The sequence below is a fragment of the Aulonocara stuartgranti genome, assembly GCF_965226115.1.
Source record: "Aulonocara stuartgranti genome assembly, chromosome: 15".
In the NCBI taxonomy this organism is placed as follows: Eukaryota; Metazoa; Chordata; class Actinopteri; order Cichliformes; family Cichlidae; genus Aulonocara; species Aulonocara stuartgranti.
Window position 1 is genome coordinate 13,840,589 of NC_138951.1, and position 25,309 is coordinate 13,865,897.

At 39.4% G+C, this 25,309-nt stretch overlaps 3 protein-coding genes across 7 annotated transcripts in view; all 3 read left to right on the forward strand.

Moving 5' to 3' along the window:
- Positions 1-12,777, forward strand: part of LOC309689403 (rho-associated protein kinase 2-like) — a 39,421-nt gene extending 26,644 nt beyond the window's left edge. The window contains exons 27-35 of one of the 5 annotated variants that reach the window (XM_082505794.1): positions 136-363; positions 951-1,018; positions 1,116-1,204; positions 3,716-3,794; positions 3,911-4,175; positions 4,732-5,002; positions 9,438-9,513; positions 9,652-9,913; positions 10,998-12,777. In XM_082505794.1, the coding sequence (XP_082361920.1) occupies positions 136-363; positions 951-1,018; positions 1,116-1,204; positions 3,716-3,794; positions 3,911-4,175; positions 4,732-5,002; positions 9,438-9,513; positions 9,652-9,913; positions 10,998-11,011 (1,352 nt within the window). In that variant the 3' untranslated portion in view covers positions 11,012-12,777. Of the gene's footprint in view, positions 1-135; positions 364-950; positions 1,019-1,115; positions 1,205-3,715; positions 3,795-3,910; positions 4,176-4,731; positions 5,003-5,764; positions 5,857-6,371; positions 6,483-7,320; positions 8,015-9,437; positions 9,514-9,651; positions 9,914-10,997 lie in introns of those variants that run through there. The other 4 variants (XR_014271354.1, XM_082505795.1, XM_082505796.1 and 1 more) reach the window with 4 other exon arrangements.
- Positions 12,778-14,032: 1,255 nt separating this feature from the next.
- Positions 14,033-15,864, forward strand: LOC309689310 (uncharacterized protein). Its single transcript, XM_082505612.1, has 2 exons — positions 14,033-14,640; positions 14,789-15,864. The coding sequence occupies exons 1-2, from the start codon at positions 14,532-14,534 to the stop codon at positions 15,787-15,789; spliced, it is 1,110 nt and encodes a 369-aa protein (XP_082361738.1). The 5' UTR covers positions 14,033-14,531; the 3' UTR covers positions 15,790-15,864.
- Positions 15,865-16,717: 853 nt separating this feature from the next.
- Positions 16,718-17,722, forward strand: LOC309689633 (uncharacterized protein; the record flags this gene model as incomplete). Its single annotated transcript, XM_082506210.1, has 1 exon — positions 16,718-17,722. One exon carries the CDS (start codon positions 16,718-16,720, stop codon positions 17,720-17,722), a length of 1,005 nt encoding a protein of 334 aa, XP_082362336.1.
- Positions 17,723-25,309: the final 7,587 nt, after the last annotated feature.

A 25,309-nucleotide genomic window follows, 5' to 3' on the forward strand; every position in this document is an offset into this window, starting at 1 on the left:
TCTTTAACATTTATATTCAGGGTCCGAAAGCACTTCTTTATACCTTTCTTCCAGTCCTTTCTTTTTCCTCATTATGCCTCTTCCTTTTCATCCCTTTTATTTCACCTTAACTTCTCTCTTCATGGTCCGGTGCAGTGCGCATTACTCACTCTCACACCTCAGAATCAATGTCCTTCACCTACCAGCGCACACACAAATCCGTCTGCATCGACACTCGGCCAAACCTTCGCTCGGCTCACGCTCTCTTTGGCTCTGACTCTGAGGACGAAGAAGAGCATGATGGGCGTCAGGAGCGGGGCCAAACTCCCCTGGCCCTTACCTATGAACCGTCCTCTGAGCCTGAAACCGAACCTGAACCTAGAGGTGACCCTGCATGGCAGTTCAAAGCCAGGATGTGGATTGAAACTAAAGCAAAGCAAATTTTTTTGAAAGAGCTTTTTACAATATTTATCCATAAAATTATGGATGGGGGGTTCATTTTCTTCTCTAATTTGAGTGAGTTTGGAATAAAATAACTCCAAACCCTTGCCTAACACCGCGAACCTGTAGCTAATCCCTGTGTGTAGCTGTGCAAACACACACAGCTTGATGCAGCACGGCTTTGCTGAAATTTATTCCACTACAAAAGATTTGGAGAGTGAAGTTGTGTGTGGATTTCTACTAATAATTAAGTTACTTTCGTTCTTTTTATGTCTCTACTATGCACTTGTTATGTTTTGGAATTGCAGTTTCTTAGAAATCTTGTAGTTCTCGCGTAATAGTCTCAAACCAGAGAATAGGACATCCTGTGCCTTGCCCTTTTGTATTACTGAGGAAGAATTTCCTTTCTTCTTAAAGAAAGTGCCACCAAAGCATGAGACTGTCAATATTTGCTTTTAAGTGACTCGCACAATTAAAGGTTTTTGTGTTTTTGTATGTTAACACCTTCCTGTTTTTCCTCCACTCATTAGACTCCAGGCTGGAGGGCTGGATCTCACTTCCTTCCAAGAACACCAAGCGATTTGGTTGGGACAAAAAAGTAATGAATCCACCAATATTTCTTGCATTTAAAAAAAAATAATAATAATTTCCCCATATATTTTTATATTGTTTATTGTTTTCCATTTCCTTTACAGTATGTGGTCGTGAGCAGTAAGAAGATCCTGTTCTATAACAGCGAGGTGGATCGAGAGCAAGCTAACCCTTTCATGACCCTGGACCTTGAGTGAGTCATTAAAAGCACCTTTTAAACATGGAACACATTAGTAAATACAGTGGTCCCTCGTTTATCGCGGGATTAACGTTCTAAAAATAACCCGCGATTATTATAGATGTTTTAAGGCTGTAAAACCTTTTTCAAGCCAGGTCTAGAGTTCTAGATCATCATAACTGTAACCTTTGTCAAATCTCACACTTTGGGAGAGCAGCACCAATCATTGTTAGCCAATAGTGCTTTGCAATATCATACTAAAATAAATATCTGAATCCCAAATAACTGAGATCATCTAAAATATAACACTGAATTTGACTCAGAACATGTTTTTTTTCTTTTGTTTGTCCAAATTTAAAAAAATAAAAAATCATTTTACATTTTAAGTCACCATCTTTTCCATCAAATGCTCCACAGAGAGCATGGTGACTCACCGCAAAGTCAAAGCTATGCAGATTTTTGGTGGAAAATAATAGAAATGACCATAGAAAAAATCAGCTCAAATAAAGACCACAAAACTACACAGAGCAGGTGGAAGTCAACTGAAACTCAAAGGTTTGTGCTATCAGAGGGTTAAATGCCACAGTTACAACACATCTCTCAATACTGTCCTACTTTACAGTGGGGCAAAAAAGTATTTAGTCAGCCACCGATTGTGCAAGTTCCCCCACCTAAAATGATGACAGAGGTCAGTAATTTGCACCAGAGGTACACGTCAACTGTGAGAGACAGAATGTGAAAAAAAAAAATCCATGAATCCACATGGTAGGATTTGTAAAGAATTTATTTGTAAATCAGGGTGGAAAATAAGTATTTGGTCAATAACAAAAATACAACTCAATACTTTGTAACATAACCTTTGTTGGCAATAACAGAGGTCAAACGTTTACTATAGGTCTTTACCAGGTTTGCACACACAGTAGCTGGTATTTTGGCCCATTCCTCCATGCAGATCTTCTCGAGAGCAGTGATGTTTTGGGGCTGTCGCCGAGCACCACGGACTTTCAACTCCCGCCACAGATTTTCTATGGGGTTGAGGTCTGGAGACTGGCTAGGCCACTCCAGGACTTTCAAATGCTTCTTACGGAGCCACTCCTTTGTTGCCCGGGCGGTGTGTTTTGGATCATTGTCATGTTGGAAGACCCAGCCTCGTTTCATCTTCAAAGTTCTCACTGATGGAAGGAGGTTTTGGCTCAAAATCTCATGATACATGGCCCCATTCATTCTGTCCTTAACACGGATCAGTCGTCCTGTCCCCTTGGCAGAAAAACAGCCCCATAGCATGATGTTTCCACCCCCATGCTTCACAGTAGGTATGGTGTTCTTGGGATGCAACTCAGTATTCTTCTTCCTCCAAACACGACGAGTTGAGTTTAGACCAAAAAGTTCTACTTTGGTTTCATCCGACCACATGACATTCTCCCAATCCTCTGCTGTATCATCCATGTGCTCTCTGGCAAACTTCAGACGGGCCTGGACATGCACTGGCTTCAGCAGCGGAACACGTCTGGCACTGCGGGATTTGATTCCCTGCCGTTGTAGTGTGTTACTGATGGTGACCTTTGTTACTTTGGTCCCAGCTCTCTGCAGGTCATTCACCAGGTCCCCCCGTGTGGTTCTGGGATCTTTGCTCACCGTTCTCATGATCATTTTGACCCCACGGGATGAGATCTTGCGTGGAGCCCCAGATCGAGGGAGATTATCAGTGGTCTTGTATGTCTTCCATTTTCTGATGATTGCTCCCACAGTTGATTTTTTCACACCAAGCTGCTTGCCTATTGTAGATTCACTCTTCCCAGTCTGGTGCAGGTCTACAATACTTTTCCTGGTGTCCTTCGAAAGCTCTTTGGTCTTGGCCATGGCGGAGTTTGGAGTCTGACTGTTTGAGGCTGTGGACAGGTGTCTTTTATACAGATGATGAGTTCAAACAGGTGCCATTCATACAGGTAACGAGTGGGGGACAGAAAAGCTTCTTACAGAAGACGTTACAGGTCTGTGAGAGCCAGAGATTTTCCTTGTTTGAGGTGACCAAATACTTATTTTCCACCCTAATTTACAAATAAATTCTTTACAAATCCTACCATGTGAATTCATGGATTTTTTTTTTTTCACATTCTGTCTCTCACAGTTGAAGTGTACCTCTGGTGCAAATTACTGACCTCTGTCATCATTTTAAGTGGGGGAACTTGCACAATCGGTGGCTGACTAAATACTTTTTTCCCCCACTGTATGCCTTGTCTGGAAGTTAAGGTAAAACTAAAAATGATGAATGTTGCCGGGTGTTGGATTCATCCTCTGGGAATAATCAATCTTTGCAATGGCAAACAGCAACATGGGAATAAGCTAAAGCCGTTGTAAACAATGGGATTTGATAATAATGCAAGACAATAAAAACAACCAAAACTGATCTGTTGTTGCATTTCAAGTCTTCTTTTCTTTAATAAATTTGAATCACTCTATATAAAGTAGGTTTCTCATACTGGGTGGGCATTAGACTTAATTTCTGCATCTCTCTCACTCTTTCAGTAAGCTGTTTCATGTCCGGCCTGTAACTCAGACTGATGTGTACCGTGCAGATGTCAGAGAAATTCCAAGGATTTTCCAGGTAATGAGTTGAGACCGTCCCTGTTTCCTTCTCTTTATTTTCTTGCTTTCACGGACCTTCAAGACAAAACTTCCTCTGTAAGTTTTAACTGCATTTGCCGCCTTCTGTCTCTCCAGATCCTATATGACAATGAAGGTGAGAGCAAGCGTGAGCAGGATGCTGGAGCTGAACCCACAAACTCTGGTGATCGCGCCTCATACATCAGCCACAAGGGCCACGAGTTCATCGTCACCCTCTACCATTTCCCATCCAACTGTGAGGTCTGCACCCGGCCTTTGTGGAACGTCTTCAAGCCTCCACCAGCGCTCGAGTGTCGTCGCTGCCACACCAAGTTCCATAAAGACCACCTGGATAAAAAAGAAGTTATCATACCCTGCAAAGGTCAGCATGCTCACTCAGGATTTAACAGGAAACTTGATTTTTACGGTTGCACTAAAATTACCCAAGAATCTGTACATAGTACATGCATCTGGGTTCAAACACCTGGTTAACAAACAGCCCCAAAATATTAAAATGAATTGCTGTCACGATTCAAAATAAAGAAAACGCACAAAAACACAAGATTAGAATGGCACCATCATGTAATAGATTTATGTATACATCATAGACTTGATATTGGGGTGGGGGAGGTGGGTGGGTCCAAAGCTGTTCTTTCTTGTTCTCACACACATCAGGATATAATCCACCTCACACAGGCTGCCTGGGTGGAGTGCACAACACGCAGAAGACACTAGAGTGCAATCAGATATCACACAAAACTTAAATGGTTAAACCCATTTAATGTCCCATCTACTGCATCCAATATTCATTCTCACATGTCTACATGTCTAAAAAAGATCAAAGCTAAAGTGGATGTATGAAAAGCTGCAAAATCTAATCTTGGTCATAAAAAGGAAATATCTCTCTCTTAATCTTTTTTTTTAAATCTTATTAACAGTGAATTATGACATCTCCACGGCCAAAGAACTACTCCTCCTGACCAGCTCTCAGACGGAGCAGAAGCACTGGGTCAGTCACCTCCTTAAGCGCATCCCGAAACACCCGACACTGAGTCCTCCCCCTGTGGCACGCAATTCCCCTGAAAAAATACCCCATTCCTCTCCACAAGTATCCCCACGACCTTCGCCCAAGTCCTCTCCTCGCATGTCCCATCGAGGCGCTGTAAAGATCCAATCCACCCGGCAGCAACCGTCATCGGGGAAGCCAAGGTGAGAAACCCACAAAAACAAGTTTGGAAATGTTACTTTATTCTTAACTATAAGCTTTAATTTTACATACTGTATGGGGGTATCCCCTTCACAGTCATCTAGGAAAAATGTTTTCAGTTTTTATTATTATAATAATAAAACTGAGCATGTTTAAGAAACTTCACCAACATTGATGTTTTAAGAAACTAACAACAGAAGTATAAAAATGCAATTTGTTCAAATATTTATGCAATAAAAATAATATGAGCATTTGTAATTTAAATGAAATAAATATGCAGCAGATGCTGCTTGTCATTTTACTTGACTAATCTAGTGCTCATCAGGAGATCTTTTGTGTTTTGATTTGTGCTTTCTTGGCCTTATTCTCTTCTCACTTTCAATTGTCTGAACCTTTTCTGAGCTTTTGTTAGCATGAAAAATACCTTATTTTTTTCATGCAGGTAAATGCAGGTAAAGGTCTTAAACGCTGTTTCTTAACTACATTGTCTAGCTTCTGCATAGTTGAAACAAACCCAAAGCTCTGGCTGATGTACAATATTTTGCTTTAAACTGACTTCTGAACCTTCCCATCTGCATTAATGATGCAGCATTAATGCTCGCACACAGCACCTCACCGAGCATCAGCAGTGACTTAACTGAGTAGAAAATGGCATCAAACCTTTTGTGGGACTAATTAACTGTATCTGTCTTGTTTTATGAGAACATTAATGCAGTTAGTAGTTTCAACTTTCAGCCACACCCTAACTTGCTTTTGTCCTTCAGCACTGGCCCCATGCTCCGTATCATCCTCCACTGACCCCCGATCTCTTCACCTCTGACCCCACCATTTCTAACGTCTCTCATGCTGGGAGACAGTAAGTAGCATAGCTTGGTGACCCTCTCCACCTGCATCGCTGCCGTGCCTATTAACCCACTCTTCATAGAAAGCAGCGTAAAGTACCTGGTGAACCACTAACCATCCCACTGGTGCCCCCTTCTTACAGTGGCATGTGTTGTCTAGCATATTAACGCATCACTAAAGGCTGTCTGTTAAGGTACACAGCCATCTAGGTCATCATAGTCTAAGGAGCTTGGAAAGAAAAGCGTTTGGACTTCTTTAAGTTTCTTGAAGGCGTTTCGCCTCTCCCAATAGGACTCTCCCTTTTGAGAGTGTCCCTAAGGAAGGTCCTGATAGACACTTCCAATCGGGCTTAAAAATCTGGGCCTCACCACCAATTGCTCTTAAAACTGAAGAAGCTTCTCGGATGAGAGGCGAAATGTCTTCAAGAAACTAAAGAAGTCCGGACACTTTTCTTTCCAAACTCCATAGATCACTAAAGGCTCTTTGACCACTAAAGGCTCCTTGAACCCCTCATACTTGATGTTTCAGACTGTTTGAGTTTGACCTCAAAGACTGGAGTTGGGCATTGGATGATGACGATAATCATGATGATGATGATGATATGTTCTTCTGAAGAAAGTTAAAGAGGAGGGACAGAGGGTAACTGGACCTCTGCATGAGATGTGTGGCTTTAACGTATTGAGGCATGCTTTTGTGTGCTTTCCAAGTTTACAGCTAAATGCAACTCACCTCGCTGTTTAATCCCGAAGTTACAAAATGCTTCAGTTAATATCACCAAAAAATCAGAAATATTAGGGAAAATTCTGGTTCGACATGTTTGGAAGGAGTAAATCCATGAAATAATATAAAGTTTTTCTTTTAAGTCTTGCTTTTAAGATGACAAAAAGTGGCTAGTTAGCTTAGCTTAACATGAACCTCAGATTATTTCTTTTGAATGTCAGTTAATGTGCAAATCAGCAATTCTCATAATTTGTGGGATCAATATTTATTAGTAGGTTATATTCAAGTGAGACGGGTGCTAGTTGTTTGTCCCTGTTTCTTTCCTTTATACTAATTGCTATAGTTAGCCTAACCCCTTTCACAGCAGCCATTTTGACATGAAATAGCAAGTAAACACAACTGTTGCTAATCACACTAATTGAGGCTCTTTAGCTTAAAAAGAATAGAAGTAAAGTGAGTAGCAACACGTGTTTTCCGGCTGTTATATGTCTACGAATGGGCGTCTTCCCTATAATATTAAACCATTTCTTCTACTTCTATTTTTCTTTGGGCAAACATGCACACTAATAAATATAACTGTGTCTGCCTGCTTTTTTCCCTGCATCTACACTTTCATTGTGTGGTTACTGGGTAGCTTCCTTGTTTATTAGTCTATGTGTGGATTTTGTGTGGGCGTGCCTTTGAAGTCCTGCCATACTGTTGGTAGCATACCAGGTTTTTCTCATCTTCTTTTTTGTATTTTCCTCTATCTTCACAGTTAACCCTGGCTAATATTTTCATCCGTGTGGAGTAATGGTGGTCTGGAAGCGGTGCCTACGTGTGTTATGTTTTTTCAGAGAAGACTGTCAAAAAAAAACCAAACACAAAAAGCCCTAAAAAAACACTAATACAGACAGAAAACTGGCTGACGTCATGAGAAAAAGGATTTATTTTTTTGGTCATTTTAACAAAAGGAGAATCAGGACAGTCTTCCCATTACAGTGACTCATCCAGTGAAAAGATGCGACAATCTTCACGATTAAACTGCCCTTTTTTCTTTTTAATAATCATAATTATGACAAGACTTTATTTTCTTTTTCTCTTTGCGTTTGTAAAAAGATTACGCATGTGTTTGAACATTTGTATATACGATAAATATCTATATCTGTGTATCGTAGCACATAACGTGAAGCTAATAGTATATATGATTGTTTTGTTTCTATGACCACATCACACACTATATATGGTTGTCCTGTAAATGTATTAAAACGGTTTTATGGCTTCTTTTTGAGTTAAAAATGAGCCTTTATAAGTACATCTGTTATAACATGCGAGAGATCAATGTGAACTCAACTGAAACAATGTTGTTGTTTTTCTTGCGCTTCATGACAATTACTGATTGTTCATATATGTTTAAAATCCCATGTGTAGAATTTTTGGGGTGATACATTAAAAAAAATGTAAAAAATCAAGACTTAAGTATTTCAATTAGTGCCTCTGGTGATCGTATTTGTTTGTTGTGCATGCCTATTATTTACGTTTTTGAAATTTGTAGAGAGTGCATCTAAAGCATTGGCGATATACAGCCTCTGCCTGATCGGGTCTAAAAGGAAATGATTTATATCAATTAACGTGGTGTATGAAACAAAACATGGAAACAAGGGCTAGTACATGGTCTCTCAACCCATATCTAACATGTGACTGTTTTTGAGTTGTTAGTGTTAATATTAATGAAAAAGCAGTTTATTCTGTATCATATTGGTAAACAACAAAACAGTACCAAATAATTATGTTATGCTACAGCTATGAGTGTATTTAAAGTGACCATTTGTATTACACCAGTATAGGTGTCTCACTACAGTATGTGGTGGTGAGCAGTAAAAAGCTCCTGTTCTATAACACTGAGCTGGATCGAGAGAAAGCAAACCTTTTCATGACCCCGGACAATGAGTGAGTCATTAAAAGCAACGTTCAAAAATGTTGACTAAATGAGAAGTACTTTGTGTACCTCATGATGCAAAATACTGAACAAATGAAAATTAGCAAGGCTCAACGGGAAAAGCTTTGGAATCTGCAAATGGGTTTTAATTTCCATAGGTTTTACACAAAAACATTCACAATCCATCCAGTACAGTTTTACCAAATGCAACTTTGTCTAAAATGTAAAGCATTATCCCAAATTTTAATTGTTTCTACTTTTCAGACCTCAGCATTGCAGGAAATACCCTTTTTGTTTTTTTAAGGGTCCGCTTCTATCAACCAAAGCAGGTGAACCTGTCATCATCTTTTCCATCTTATGTATGGAGCATGAAGAGTTATAGCAAAGTCAAAGCTGTGCAGGTTTTGGTGGAATATAATAGAAACGGCTGTAGATAAAATCTGCTGCAATAAAGGCCATGAAACTGCTTATAACTGCACAAAGTCGTTGGAAGATGAGTAATTTTTCACTTTCCCACAGGATAGAATATGATGTGTCCGTCTATGTATATGCACATTTTCCTCCTGTAACCCAAGAGTTACGCAACAGTTACTTGAATAGAAATATGATATGAACGCATGAATGTAAGTTGCTCTTATATTTGTTGTAAAAGGAATCTGGGAAAATTACATCCATATAAAATGTTTTGTCCTTCAATTCATTCAAAATGTTAACCTTTCTCTAACATTTACTTCTGATTACTCTCATCTAGGAACTGTTTGGAAATTTTTGGTTTTAGTTAATCATGTTGAAAAGATTTATGATTCAGTTGGTAATGAAATAAATAATCTCAACTGGCTTGATTTGCCAATTAATGGCATTTTCTTTACAATATTTTTAAATCATTCTATACCTAAAGTAAATATCTTGCTAGGCTAGCACTAGACTTAACTTCTCCATCTCTCTCCCTGTTTCAGTAAGCTGGTTCGTGTCAGATCTATAAGTCAAAGTGATGTGTACCGTGCAGATGCCAGAGAAATTCCAAAGATAAAGGTAATGAGTTGGGACCATCAATGCTTTCCTTTCTGTCATAGACTTTCAAGACTCATCAGCTATCCAATCTTCAGTTTACCCATCTGCTTCAAGTAAATCGTAAGTGTTGCATTTGCCTTCTTGTCTCCCCTGATCCAGTATAACAGTGAAGACGACATCAGGCGTGAACAGGACACTCCATTGGAACCTGTGCCGCATGGCGATCGCGGCTCCTACATCAACCACAGGGGCCATGAGTTTATCCTCGCACTCTATCATTTTCCATCCAGCTGTGAGGTCTGCAGCCGGCCTTTGTGGGACTTATTTAAGCCTCCGCCAGCGCTCGAATGCCGCTGCTGCCGCACCAAGTTCCACAAGGACCACCTGGATAAAAAAGAGAACGTTATTGTACCCTGCAAAGGTCAGCGTGCTCACTCAGGACTACAGGGAGAGCTTAACTTAAACAAATAAAGATTCCTCTGGGGTTTTTGAGTGATTTTTATGTACAACCTGAATTCCAAAAAAGTTGGGATGCTGAGTAAAATGTCAATAAAGACAGGATGCAATGATCTGCAAATCTCATGAGCCGATATTTTATTTACAATATAACAGAGAAAGTATATCAGATGTTTAAAATGAGGAATGTACTTTTTTTTAAGTTCATTTGATGGCAGAAATGGGTCTAAAAAAATCTTTGGATTGGAACATCTTTACAACTGTGTACCATCTCTTCTTTTAACAATAGTCTATAAATGTGGGAACTGAGATGCTGGACTTTTGGGAGAGGAATGTTGTCCCATTCTTGTCTCATTTAAAATTCTAGCTGCTCAAAAGTCCTATGTCTTCTTTTTTTATGTTTCATGATGTGCCAAATTTCCATTTGTTGGCTTGAACTGTAGTGTCTCGCTGAAATATGTGAGGCATCCTGAAAACGACGCCTTCTGGATGGGTATATATGCCTTTCGAGATCATGGCTGCACAATATTGATTTTTAGCTTTGTCCCTTGCGCACAGACTTTTCTCTGGATTTTCAGAATCCTTTGATAATATTATGTAATACAGAAGATGACATATTCAAAGTCTTACGCCATTGTCCTGAAATTATTCCATATTTTGTGAGTGGATTATTTTGCATCTCTGCCCATTTTTACTTCTGAGAAATGCCTGTCTAAGGTGCTCATTTTATGTTAATTGTTACCAGCTAATCTAATTAGTTGTAAAATGTTCCTTTCTTTTACTTTTCCAGCCCTTTGTTGCAATGTTACATCAAAGTGAACTAATATTTTTTCATGTTAAGCATTTGATATCTTTTCTCTGTCCTTTTGGGAATAAAATAGGACTTTATGAGATTTGCCAATCCTTCCATTCTGTTTTTATTTAGATCATACAGAATCCCAACTTTTGAGGAATTGGTCTTCACACATTTAGCTAGCAAATGTAGGTGTGGATTTTGTGTAAGCAACCTGGGATTTCTCATTTCCTTTCTTGTGTTTTTCTCTTCACAGTGAACCCTGGATAATATTTCCATTCACATGCAGTAATGGAAGCAGTGTCTACGTGTGTTGTTGCGAGTGACAAAATCCAAATACTAATGTGGACAGGAAACTGGTGTCATGACAACTGGGATTTCATTCGAGGAAAGTGCATGCTGTATCCTTCGTGATTAATTCTAATTTGCTTCTCGATCATTGTCATAGGCGTGTGTGTAAACATTTGTGTACACATTAAAAGATCTCTCTTTGTATCATACCACACAAAGTGTTGCTGTATATTGCTGTATAAATCAGCACCACATCATCCAGTATATATGGTTGTTCTGTAGATTTATAAATACAGTTTTAAGTGGAAGGCTTTACGTTTTCATGAGCCTTTAATTACAACTGTTATAACACATGCCAGAATAATCTGAACGATACAGAAACAATGGTTTTATTCCCATTTGTGATAATTATTGATTGTCCATATACAGTATGTTTAAAATCTCAAGGTGATGCATTAAAAGAAACCCTTTAATAACAATAATATAATACATTAACAGCATTTCAATGAGTAGCTCTGTTGATTTATGTTGTTCATTGATGTCCGTCATTAAAAACTATTCAGACTTACTTTGATATAGAAAGTGCGTCAGAAACAGTAGTGATGTACAGATGCTATCTTGACCAGGTCTTTAAAAGTAAATCAATCAATTTGAAAGAAAAAGGATTAAAAACAATAAGGTTTAGTATTTGGTAGTATTAGTACTTTTTTTCTTAAACTGCCGAACAGCACTAAAAAAATAGTTGTTATAGTTGCACTGAAGCCATCTTTCCGTCAGCAGTATCACATCTGACTACAGCGTATTTTAAGAGACCATTTGAACTATACCAGAATAGGTCCGTCTTTATCTCACAAGTGCATGTGGAGTGAGTGGGCTCCACTGGAATAAATCTTTTAGAACAGCCTAAAGCCAACTGGCACTCATCATACATAATTTAATAGTTCATCATGTTGCCCAGATGCTAAAATAATTTTTCGTACTTGCAGGTCTAATCCATTCTGTCTATCAGCTGTGTGACTGTTCCGGTTAAATTGCAAATGAATGAACCCTGCTGTACAGGCCACTGATGTCTCAGGTGACATGTAGCCTCCTCCTGGTGTTTTTCTTCTTTTTCTCGTCAGTGCGCAGTTAGTCTTTTAATTTTATTTCCAGTTTTTTTAAAAAAAAATGAATTCTTTTTGCCTAAAGCATTATGTAAAGTACTTGAGTTATTTATCCTACTTCACATTTCTCCTCCACTTTTTGAGATAGAATTTCTTTTTTGTATTTTTTATGTTTTAACAGCTTTTTTAGAGACTCTAATTACCTTATGAATTAAGGGGTTTTTCTAATTGATTCATTTACTTTTGTGATTTTTGTGTGTTTTTGAATTATGGGTGTAAAAAACACAAGTAAGCTTGCAATAGTCAATCAACTGCCAGGAGCACAGCATTCCTGGCTTTGACCTGACTTTGCTTTTTACTGCCTCTGCTCTTCCCTGTATATCTGCTTTATGAGGCTGGATTGTCAAGTGGACTGTTTTTCACACTCTAGCATTTATATAGATTTTTACACAAAACAACATTATTTCAAAATGTGACACTCCGAATTTGGCAACCTTACAAACTCTGGTAAACTCCAACCAAGTTATGCAGTACAGCGTCTGTGAATGCACAAGCAGGTGGGCTACAGCAGCAGCCTACATCAGGCGCCACACCTACAAACAGAAAACTGAGGTTGCAAATTAAACAAAACGTTGGAAAAATGTTCCCTGGTCTGATGAGTCTTTCTTTTCTAACATTTGGACAGAAGGGTCATAATTTGGAAGAATAGATTCATCCTGCTTTGTAGCAACACTTCAGACTGGTGATGGCGGTGTAATGGTGTGGAGGATATTTCTTTAGCGCCAACTGAGCTGTTAGAATGTAGCGGCTGGGTTCAAATAGGAGACTTGAGGCAGAGATGAGGTGCAGACCAACTACAGGTTTATTCACCAACATTAAAATACCAAACCATAACATGGCATAAAACAATGTAGCCCAGTGGTGAGACACGGTGCCAGCAACAGCCTCTGATGTAACTGACAGACCTTTACAGACTGCTGCTAATTGGCCCTCAAGCCATACCATTATCTGGTGTTACGTAGTAAACATCTTATCGAATAACCCTTATTAATGCCAACCAATACTTTAGATATAATTACAATACGTAATTAACTAATATGGCTATTCAACACCCTCTTATATCACATGGTGCCACTGGGAATTATTAAAAAGGCACTCGGGATGCCTGGGGACTCTTTTGGCTTTTGGCCTTTTGGCAATATCAAGAGAAAATGGACGTAAGACTATCCTGTCATCGCAATATTAACTTGGGGTATACGTTGTCTCTCCTACTAAATAGGTTACACATCAGGTAAGTGTTAAAGTAATGTTTTCCACCAACTTAACCACAACTTAACTTTCCATACTAATTGAAATATATCACTTCTACTTTCCAACACCATTAAACTCATTGCCGACCTCATTGGTTTAGTCCAATCATCTTTCTTCCTGCCTTCTTCAGGACAGTCAACCTCAACTTCGCATACTTTATATCTCACTGCTCCTTTGTCGTTCTCCCTGCATACACTTCTGCAACCCACCTCCTCCCAATGTCCGCCTCTCCCATGTTACTCGAGCTCCATCCAAGCCTCCATCTTTATTTCCACCACCAGCGTCTCGAGGGTTCCTGCCCTCAGTCCTATCACAGCTGGCATTCTATTCAGCTAATCGCTAAATAGCTTAATTGAATTCTGTTGATCAATTAATCATGTTCAATTCCTTTTAATGAGCTCTCACTGTTGAACAGTTCAATATACTGAAATGGTCATTAGATCTCACCTCTGGGAAAACATTAATTGCTCCACTGTTGCTCCTGGCATCTGTATGTTTCCATGTTTTAACATAATAATTAATAGCAGGCTGTTAAATGAAAAGAGGCTGTGCAATTTAAACAGTGACGTATGCAAAATAATTTAATTTCAATGTTAGGTGTGATGTGCCCCTTAACTGGACAAACTATTTGAACTGTTAGGCCTGAGTCGGCTGACTTTATACTGTTTGCATGACATATTTTTTCCCTCCTGCTGATCAAACATTCTGTGTTGCTGATAAATATTGTTCCAAGAAAAATAAATCAACCAAATTTGGGAATGCTTATTTTTACCCTTTCACAAGCTCCCTCTTTCCTTCCTTCCTTGCCTACCCCATCCCCTTTCCACTGTTTAAAAGAAAATCTAAAGTACAAATATCTTTTGTAGTTTCATTTTTTACCCAATAGTAACCAATTAGCCAACAATGTATTTTTATTTTCTGACATTAACTAATAGACTTCAGCAATCTATTTCAGGAGTTTTTAGTAGAACTATAGTATTTTATTCTTGTACTTTCCCGTGAGGTATGAGCTGCTCACTCTGTTGTAACTGCCTGTCCTTGACAAATGACTGTGCAGTGACTGGTCCGTGTTTACACAATAAGTAATGATTAGGTTGGGAGATTCGTCTCCACAAATGAGTAATTTGGAAGTGAGCAGTGATAAATCTGATATAAGCAGCAGTCTGCAGATGGACACACATTCAATTGCAGCAGGTATTTTTTGTTTTTTTTTCACTGTGTCTGATTGCCATGTGCATAAACTGATTTGAAGATTTGTTACTTGTAGCATTGTTTTGTAGCAAATGCAGATGTAATAATTTCCTTGTATTTAACTCTCACTTCTACTCGTGTTCTTTTCTAGATATGAAGTCCTGGTATGTTCTTGCTTTTCTGTGGTTGTCATGTTTCTGCCACAGAGCTCTTTCCTGCCCAGCTCTCTGCACCTGTTATCCCAGAAGAAATGAGGTGGTCTGTAATGAGCTTCCCCTGACAGAGTTCCCCTCTGACGGTCTCCCGGAGAACACCACCTTGCTGACTATCCAATTCACAAACATCACCTCCATATCTGAGGCCCATCTAAATGCCATACCCAAGTTGCAAGGGCTCCATCTGTACAACAATCACCTTCACAGCCTTCCCTCTCATCTCCTCAGGGGCGTTCCTCACCTCAACACTTTGGATCTCACCGGAAACAGGCTAAACAATCTGCCTGCAGATGTCTTCAGCCACGCCCCACTACAGAGCTTGGTGCTGAAGAATAACCTTATTAGAAAAGCTGATGCAGAGTGGCTTTCTTATAACAGTAGCCTGACCTGGTTGGATTTATCTGGAAATGAATTAACAGAGATCCCAACTAATCTGCTTCTGAAGCTGCCCCACCTGGAGAACCTTGACTTCTCAAACAACCGTCTGGATAAGATACCAGCAAATTCTCTGAGTCAACTGAGCAAACTTGAGAGGCTAAGCCTGCAGAACAACAAGCTCGACACGCTGAATGGATCTGCATTTCAGAGCCTGCATAGCCTCACACATCTCTTCCTCACTCAGAATAAACTCAACAAGCTGCCCAAAAACCTGTTCCAGGGACTCACTCAGCTCAGACACCTGAGTCTGGATGAAAACCAGCTGAGCCATATTCCTCCAGGTTTGCTGGATGAACTTCACTTGCTGGAAGAGGATGGCCTCGACTTGACAGTCAACCCTTGGCTCTGTGATGGGAAGGCAGAGTATCTATGGAGGTGGCTTCACGAGAACAAGAAGAAGGCTTTCTTGCCAGACTCCATCACATGCGCTGGACCTCAGCCTCTAGCAGGTCGTTCAATAATATCACTAACAGCAAATGAACTAAACCTTCAGTCTTAATATTACTCCTGCTGGTCTTTATCTAACATGAAAAGAAATCCAGTTCGGCCTGTCGGATTTGAATCACTAAAACATGATAACTATGTGACTATAAATAAATCTGATATAAATAAGACTATTGTCTTGTTTTTTATTTCATTAAATTTAAGTGTGTTCATGTTACATTGTTTTCTTGTTTAGATTTAAATGAGAAAGTCTGCAGTATTATCATGGATTTTATGTTGGCATTTCGCTTAGCTTCACACAAAGGAAAATAATCCACCCACCAGAACATCTAGAGATCTCTAAAACCTCCTGTTTTGTTTGTTTGTTTGTTATTTTTATTCAAACAATGAATGACATTTGTAGGCAGCTTTTTGGCCAAAACCAGGCCAACCATTTCACCCGTTTTCAACCTTTCTGCTAAACTATAGTATTATAACCTGCTATTCTCGGGAATAGTATCCCTCTATTCATTAAACTGCTAACATTAACAGGCTGAGTTCTGAATCTCAAGCACCAACATATGGTTGTGAACTTGAGGGATAAAAATTAAGCCTAATGCCTATTTTTGTTATTTGTTTTCTTTTTGCACAAGTTAATTAATAATGTATCACACATGTACCCTTGCACATTGTGTTCTTGAAAAACTGAAAAAAAAATATTGATTTATGTGTGGTAACATCAACTTACTTTTAGAAAGTACAGAAAACAGTAACCACTCACTTTGTTTGCTTGGTTTTGTTTGCCTATTGCAACATTTTATCCTGACTCATTGCTGGAATCAAATATCCTCAGAGTTGTGTAAAATCAAGTCAGCGATCAAAACCTGAAGGAATTTCAGCTGTGCTTTTCAGGTAACAACACATTTATAATCACATTGTCACCGTTTTATTACCTGTTGATCTTTTACGCTATTGTTTTCTTCTCAGTGTATTTTTTCTTAAAGATGAACCTGTGGCTGCTTCTTACTCTCACTGCTCTGGCTGAATATGCTTACCAAACGAGAGGCACCCACTCGTGCCCAGATCTGTGCACTTGCTCCTTTCTACCTTCGAGTGCAGAGGTGGTGTGCCGCCAAAGCTCCCTCACATATTTTCCTGCAGATGGTTTATATCCCAACATCACACGATTGTCCATCCAGTCCAGAAACCTCAGCTTCATTACAGCCAGACATCTGAGTTTTGTGCCTCTTTTAAACCACCTCCAGCTGTATCACACTAATCTTTCAAGCCTTCCTTCAGACCTACTGGGTGCCATTCCTCACCTGAGTACGTTGGATCTCACAGGTAATCAGCTGATTCATCTGCCCCCCAAAGTCTTCGTCCATTCCTTGCTCCGTAGTCTGGTGCTGAAGAATAATTTAATTGAAAAAGCTCATGGAGAGTGGTTTTCCGACAACAGCAGTCTCACCTGGCTGGATTTGTCTGGGAACCGTTTAACAAGCATTACAGCTGCTCTGCTTCAGAAGCTGCCTCATCTGGAAAATCTCGACCTAAGTCATAACCATCTGCAAGAGCTACAGCCCGACACACTAGCAAACCTACATCACCTCGAGACACTAAACCTCGCTGGGAACAAATTAATTTCCCTGAAGCCTTCAACGTTTAGTCACAACGTGAAACTCTCACAGCTGTTTCTGCAGGAGAATCAGCTCCGAGAGCTGCCAGTGACGCTCCTCCAGGGTCTGCAACACCTTGAACTTCTGCTGCTTAATCAGAATCGGCTACGGTATCTCCCCTCAGGTCTGCTGGATGACAGAAAATCCTCTTTTCAGATGACCGTAACAGGGAACCCCTGGCAGTGTGATGCCAACCTGGAGTATCTGTGGAAGTGGCTCACTAACCATCCTCAAAATGTCTTCTTTCTAGATGAGGTGGTCTGTGACGGCCCTGAAGCTCTGAAACATAAACAAGTTGTTTCTTTAACTGACAGTCAGCTTGATCCTAAATGACAGAGACTCACAATTAATGATGTGACTGTGAAACAGATGTTTTGCATTATTACTGCACATATAACCAGCCTGTTTCTTGTGAGCTGTCATTTATTCCCCCTTTGTTTAGATATTGTCCAGCCCACCGGGTGGCGTAAGATACTCAATAAATTTTCAGCCCAGAGGGCTGAATAGGCAGTATGGCTCATTTACTCAGTATATCCCAGCCAAAAACATGTTAAACCAAATGCATTCACTAATACATTCTCACTGAATTGATTTTCTTTCAGGCTTGTTTTCTGTAAGATTTATAATCGCAGATTGAGATTAAGTAACCCAGGTTTAAAAATGCTCTCACTTCCATAAGGGATCAAACATATTTTCATGAATAATCAATTTATAGTCCAGAGATTAGGACCAGAAATGGACGTCCTTGGTAGAAGAGAAGAGAAGAGCTCTTGTGAGATTCTCATGGTGCACGCTTGCACCAACAGCTCTGTCTCGCTTGTTTGTTGTGTTGCAGATTGCAGCATTGTTTCAGTTGTGCCCTTTTGTGTTTAATGATGTTGAGCATGTGGGAGTGAGTGGGCAGTGCAATGGCTCAGTCTTGCAGCTGACCTCTTCTGGATGTGTTTAAATATCTCCCTTTTTCTTTCTTTAGGTTTCTTTTTTCTCTCTCTTTCTTTCATATTGTGTATGGGTATATATCTTCTGCATGCCCACACACCCCCATACTCACGCCTTGATCACAGTGAGTGCACTGGACTATAATTTATTACTTTTATAGCATATAAAACATTGGAGCCTCTTGAGGCTGTTACTTATGAAAATTAAACCTTGTTCATAAAAGTTCCCCAGAGAGTTGAAGAAGAACTCAAATGGATTCATGTATGTCTTCCATTCCACCTCTTTGAATTGTACCCTGAAGGTTAAAGGTTGAGGAAGTGGGCTCAGTGGTTCAAATCCTAATTCCCTCTAATGAAAATTCTCTCAGGTTGTGAGCAGATGCATTCAACTCGACCTTAACAACGTCCCTTTCTGTTTGTCTTTAATCTGCTTGTGCTTCTACAACCCACAGGCTCTGAGGTTTGGAAGTGTGTGGTAGTGGTGGGCATTACTTTGCAAGGAAAAATGAGGATGAAACTTTTCTAAGTGCTGATGAGCACAGAGGAATGGAGTCTGTCTAACTGTCTGCTAATGAAGAACACTAAAGTCTAATAGATCATATGTGAGGCTTGGAGACAAGAAAATTACTGTAGCCTTTCTGACTTTGTTCTGCAATAATGGAGATGTGATTTTCTTTGATTGCTGCTAATTAGCACATGTTAGAACTCATTACTTGGGATGAAATGTGCCAAATTTAAAATAACATATTTTTTTATTTTTCACTATATTAGAGTTGCGGTCATTTCAGTGTGTTTTTTTTTTTTAATCGGCAACAATAGTCTTGATTTCTTTTCTTCAGGATGTATCAATGAACTAGAACAGCTTGTTGAGACTCACATTTTATTCTGAATTGAGCAAAGAAGAAATACCTTGATTTTCAAAGGAAGTTGTTTTTTGACTATGTACAACTGATTTTTCGCATTAAATTGACAGAATAATCTGCTGATCTTTTGTCCTCATTTCCATTTTCTTACTTTTTGTCCCTCTACAAGGACTCGAGGAAACCCACCTATGATTAGTTAAGTAGCCTAACATGCATGTGTTAGGACTGTGGATGGGATTCAGAGCACTCTGAGAAACCCCATCATTTATATTAAATGGCTTCAGCTCTACCTCTGTAATACATATCCAGTAAAAATGCCATAATATTGTACGCTGATATATAGATACAAATGCTGTCAAAGTACATTTTGCTGATAAAAGTACACTAAAAAGATTTAAGTGTACAAAGTTGTATTACTACTAAGCAAATTTGACTTGTAAATGATATGTTGATGTATTTCTGGCATGTTAACCAAAAAGGTTACATCACACATGCAGCAGTCATTCATTTAGAAATGTGTTTTTAATGCAAATGTAAACTCTTTTTGCTGTGGTTTTGATCCCCACCATTCAGCCTACTCAGTATCTTCTACTGTCTGCTCTTTGGTCATGAGCAGGAAATGAATAATTGGTTTTCAGAGCCTTTTCTCAAAAGGGAGACAATGCTGTTGGACTGATATTGAATCTTCGACTGGAAAACCACGACAATGAGCCGAGTGACGCTTCAAAATTTGAGCCGAAGTAAAACAGAAGGTTAATAGTCTGCAGTGAGTTAGCATATTCTACTGTTCTAGTGATGGATGGATATTCTTCAGACTTTAGAGAAACCAAAGTCATTATTACCGGTAGTTCTGCATGTGAGTCAGATTGGGGAGGTTTTCAGCATCAGAGAAAGAGTTTTATGATCTCTGAGTTTGAAAAGTGTCGAAACAGATTAGAAAAAGGCTTGCATGTGACTCAGATGTGCCAAAGCTGCACTGCCATGACTTTGACGTCATTGTTTTGCAACTGTCAGTAAAACATGCCAGCACTGATAAAATGAACTGATATGTTTGTACGAGTGTGATTCAGATGGGTTGGTAAGCTTTGAACCAGTTCTTGATTCTGATCCTCGTTCACAACAGAAAAAAAGTTCTCCCTTAGTCTCACGCTTTTTCTTTTTTTAGTAACTGCTGCTCAAAACATTGAGGTATAATCAAGCGTACCATTATTTTATGCAGGGCACAAACTTAAGCTCAACCACAATCCCAGCAGATCATCTCAGGCCACATCAGCTAATGACCTAACTGAAACCCTTTTATGCATCCTATTGGACAATCTCAGTTTATGACTACAATTCAGGCAGCTTTGGCCTGCCTACATTTAGACCACCAATCCACTTTGCAACCCACCTTCTCTGATCTGTCCGACTCGATCAGTGTTTGTTCTTATCGCCTGATCTTCGCTGTGCTTGGAGCTCGCTGCTACTCCTCCTGCCTCTGGCTCTGGGGTTGTTTTTGTTTTTTACCTGTACTGATGTTGTTCACCTTTATTCCTCGGCTTTGATATTTCGTAGGTCTTACTCACCTTTTTATGCCGAGTGCGTTTGAGCTCGGGCTGTAATAAGAGAAAAGGTTGTTAGACTCATTAAAAGCTTTCCTCAAGGTGGGTGAGAGAAGTCACGCTGTGGCTGCCTTCAGGAGCTCGAGGCCATTACCGTGCAAGCACTTAACAAAAGTAACACACTCCCACTAAACCCTTTATCAACCTTCCCACGTTTTTGCCAGTGATTGAGGGCACTTTTGTTTATCCGTCAAACCCATGCATGTTTAGGATCAGCATGTATTCCTTCAGCACATTTGATCAATAATCCCAGAAGCAGTTAAAGGTGATGGATTTGGGGGAAAATAATTAAAAATGCTTTGTTTATCATAATCAAATATGTGGATTTTATTCTTGTTATTTTCCTGCTCATATATCACCTCACTACTTGACAACATAAACATGGCGAAAGAAATGTGATGTAGTATTTGTGCATTATCCCATTATTGGCAAAGAGAACTGAGGTTGCTTCGCCTACTGTATGATTGGTTGTTGTAAATGGCCTCCCATGCTCTCTGGGGAATTTCGCTGTTAAGAGGCTCTGCCTAGATGGATGCCACGTTTAACACTGTGCCACAAATCACCGCTGTTTTACTGCAGGAACAAAGATTGTGTGAGGTTACCTCAATATCCCCAGACATAGGAAAACAACGAAAAACAGCATCCATCAAAATCTCAGTAAAAATGCAGACATAGGTGGAGGAAATCTGTGATTGTGGCACCAAAATATGAAGAGAATTTCACCACAATCGATGAAGAACATAAAGCTGCACTCATGATGGCTGTTTAAGAGGGAAGACATCCTTTTAGTATCTAGATATGGCCAAGTAAGGCCATTAAAACATCTGTGGGTAAAGATTTGGTATGCTTTATACTTGTCAATTTAACTTGGGGAAGAGGAAGTCAGGTTTATGTTATTCCAAAGCTACCGTGCCAAAAAAAAAAAAAAAGTGTGTAATCTTTCCTTGACAAGCTCATTCACACCATTAAAACAGACAGATTAATTCCTCCTTTCCCTTCAGGCTGTACAAACTGCAGGATCAGAAGCTGATTTAACATCTTTCATCTCAATATCTTGTCACAGCTACTCCTGCCATGTCTCGTTCTATAATTTTTTTGTCTTTCCAAATTGATTTCTTGATTACAGTTCATGTGTAATCACCCACCGTGACACATGCAGAGGACAAACAGAGAGTCCTCAGAGAGTTTAATTACCTCCGAGCGCAAAGCCAAGGACTCGGCATTTCATCACGGTCTGACATCTAAATCTCCTTGAGGACCCCTCGCATCCTCTGCCATAAGTTTTCATGTCTGCTCGCTGATGTTCTTTCACTGAGCTCACATGGATTATCATCTGGCACCATCTGTCCTGGGGGGCTTTATGCAGTGCTTATAACAGACCTTTCACCTGTTGTTGGGGCGCTTGCAGTGGAGTCACACAGAGCTGCCAGCAGCCACTGAAACTTGTTCAGAGCAGTTAGAAACGAGGTTAAGACCACTGAGGAATCATGTGTCATTGACAGGCTCTGAGATTAGCTTAAGTCAACTGTTTCTAAGTTTAAAAAATAAAACTAATAAGGAAAGAGATCATTTGTCACATATAAGAGAGCTTCTGAATAGATCTCTGTTTTTTAATCTTTTTTTCTTTAAGGAAACTGACTGTGCATGATTGCGGAGGATTAGCCAGGAGCTGAAATCGCTCTATTAAGGCTCGCTTTCTCCTGGCTCAACACATAAATCTTCAACTTTTGGGAAATGTGCTCCTTAGTTTTTCTCAAAGTTAATGTAGATGAGAAGATCCCACTCCCCCACAAAAACTGACTAAATCAGACAGCCAAAGTTTAAAAACAGGGATTTGACGTTTTATGGAGGCTTATGTGTTCCTGTGCAGTTTACAGTTTATCTATATTTAAAGTAAGATGGGCTCAATGTTCTAATCTATAAAACTTTGGGTTTGTCATGGACGATTTTTATGTAGGAATAATAAAATTTTTCATAAAATGGATTTTGCCTCCAATGCTGTGAATGTTCTTTATTCAAACCACATTTCTTTTTATTTTCTAAAATAGGAAAATGGTACAGGGATTTATTGAAACATATTTGGTATGGTCGCCTTTGTGCTTCAACACTCTTTGAACTCTCCTAGGGAAGCTTTCTTGTCATTTCTTTAAGTAGTCTTCAGGAAAAGATCTCCAGGTTTCTTGAAGGACATTGAAAGCTCTTCTTTGGATGCTGGCTGCCTTTTTTTTCTCCATCAAGATGATCCAACACTGCTTCGATAATGTTGAAGCCTGGGCTCTAAGGAGGCCAATCCATTGTGTGTATTTCTATCCAGGTATGCTTTTACTGCATTGGCATGCTGAAAAATCAACCTGATGCCAATCAGATGCCTTCCAGATGGTATTGCATCCTGGATCAAAATCTGACCATACTGCTCTGTGTTTATAATTCAGTCAATTTTGTAAAGCTCTCCAACACCACTGGCTGAAATGCAATGCAAACCATGACAGAGCCTCAAAGAGCCTTTACAGATGGCTGTAGACACTCACTGTTGTACCTCTCTCCTGACCTACCAAATGCTGGCAATGATTTGAATCAAATATTTACCATTTGGACTGATCCCTACATAAGATCTGCTGCCCCTGTTTCTCAGGTTTTTCTCCCTGTTCCCCTTTCTTAAAAAATGTCTTCTTGACAGCAACCCTTCCACTGAGACCATTTCTGATGATGCTTCACTGAACAGTAGATTTAATCGGCTGAGTGACCAGATGTATCTCTCAGGTTCCTGTTTCTTAAGGACATATAACTTTAGACACTGATCATCATCTCCTGCAGAAAGTCTTTTTAGTCCCGCCACTTCTTATTTTGTCCTCTACTTGCTTCTTAAAAAAGTTTCTTTAAAAAAGTTTTAAGTACACACTATACACCACGCTGAGATATGCCAAGTTTTCAGCTAAGAGCTCATCTCTCTTGGAGCAAAAATATTCTATGCCTGTCAAGTTTTGTTATTTTTGACATTTTTCATAGATTCAACGAAAGAAATTGGAAGAAATTATAAGTGATGAGTGAAAAAACAGCCAAAGAAAAACTTTTAACAACCTCCAGAGACCCTGGAGAACTGTTGCTCAAGACCGCTTTGAAAAAATTACATAAAAGTCTGAATCCTGAAGAAAATATAATCTGATCAAACATTATTCAGCTTTAAATATTGTTCAGCTTTAAACATTATTCAGCTTTAAATATTGTTCAGCTTTAAACATTATTCAGCTTTAAATATTGTTCAGCTTTAAAGTTACTGTGCAACTGTGTAATAAAAATGTGCTCACGACTTTGGCCTTGAGAGCGATAAGAAGCGATCGCCTCAGCCTGCAGGTGCAAGATATCTGCAAGCGAAGAGACTAGAACACCCAAGGCCGATTTCCTTTTATGGAGTTGTTTTTTTGCTAATGCAGCACTTTCCTCACAACCCCCTCCTGTAAGTTTTAGAGAATATATACTCATCCTCACAGCAAATATTAGGAATCTCCTGATGTGAGCTGTGTTGAGAGGTTGTCTCTGTCTCAATAAAAGTTCACTGATTCCCCATCTGCAGCAGGTGTCCGGTTGTCTTCATTCTCCGCCAGCCTGGTTAAGTCAATTCCTCCTTAACATCTAAAAGAACCTATTTAATGAAGGAAGACGGGTTCACTTTGTGTTTAATATTATTCTATTGCTGTTGTTGTTTTTTTTATATCCTTCAATTGGCGTCACGAACAGGATCCGCTCCAGGTCAACTGGAACGGATGGGAGGAGTTCGGCCGTGGTCTGAGTGAACGGAGTTTGGACAAAAGCTGTGTGCACACAAAAACAAGGTAAGCAGACCTTTTATTTCTGCTATATTGAACATTATAAAAATACTTAGTGTCCAAACTCCTAGTAATTCATAACCAAAATTGTCTGGCTTACTTAAGGCTTGTTGAGAATCAGACAAGTGAATAAGAGATAAGTGAATAAGAAATAAGTGAATAAGTGAATAAAGATAAGAGTGAACTGAGGTCTGACCACGGTTGCAGCCGACGGGTTGCTCTCCGGTGTCGGATATATACCTCAGTGCAGGTCTGGGACCTTGAAAGGGTTTATTAGTAACGCCTTTCTAAACAAATTAAAAGGTTAAAGGCCTTGAGAATATTTTTTAGTAATATTCTCTAAACTACAGAAGGGTTAGGAAGGCCCAGAGGACTTTATTAGAAAAGATCCTCTAAAACTTAAAAAAGAGAAGTACTGGTTGGAGTCCATAGGAGGGGTCCCTTTGATCAATAGGAGAAAACGGATCTCTTCTTAAAACCCCGATGATTTTAGTGTTTTAAATGTTTTGATGTTCTGTTTGATATTGGACACACATAAATACACGCTGAATGCTTGCTGTGGAACACTGGGCAGGACAGTTTGGTTCTCCGTTGTTCACAGATTACACAATTAAAGGAACTAGGTTCCTCTTTTGGTTAAAATAATACACCACACATAGAATTTTTTTTTACACATTTATTACGTACATAAGGA

What these genes read in the sequence shown, in the direction of transcription:
- LOC309689310 (XM_082505612.1), top strand. Translation starts at nt 14,532, where the DNA reads ATGATTAGGTTGGGAGATTCGTCTCCACAAATGAGTAATTTGGAAGTG. An exon ending in CACACATTCAATTGCAGCAG is followed by an intron (nt 14,641 to 14,788) that starts GTATTTTTTGTT and finishes GTTCTTTTCTAG; the next exon opens with ATATGAAGTCCTGGTATGTT.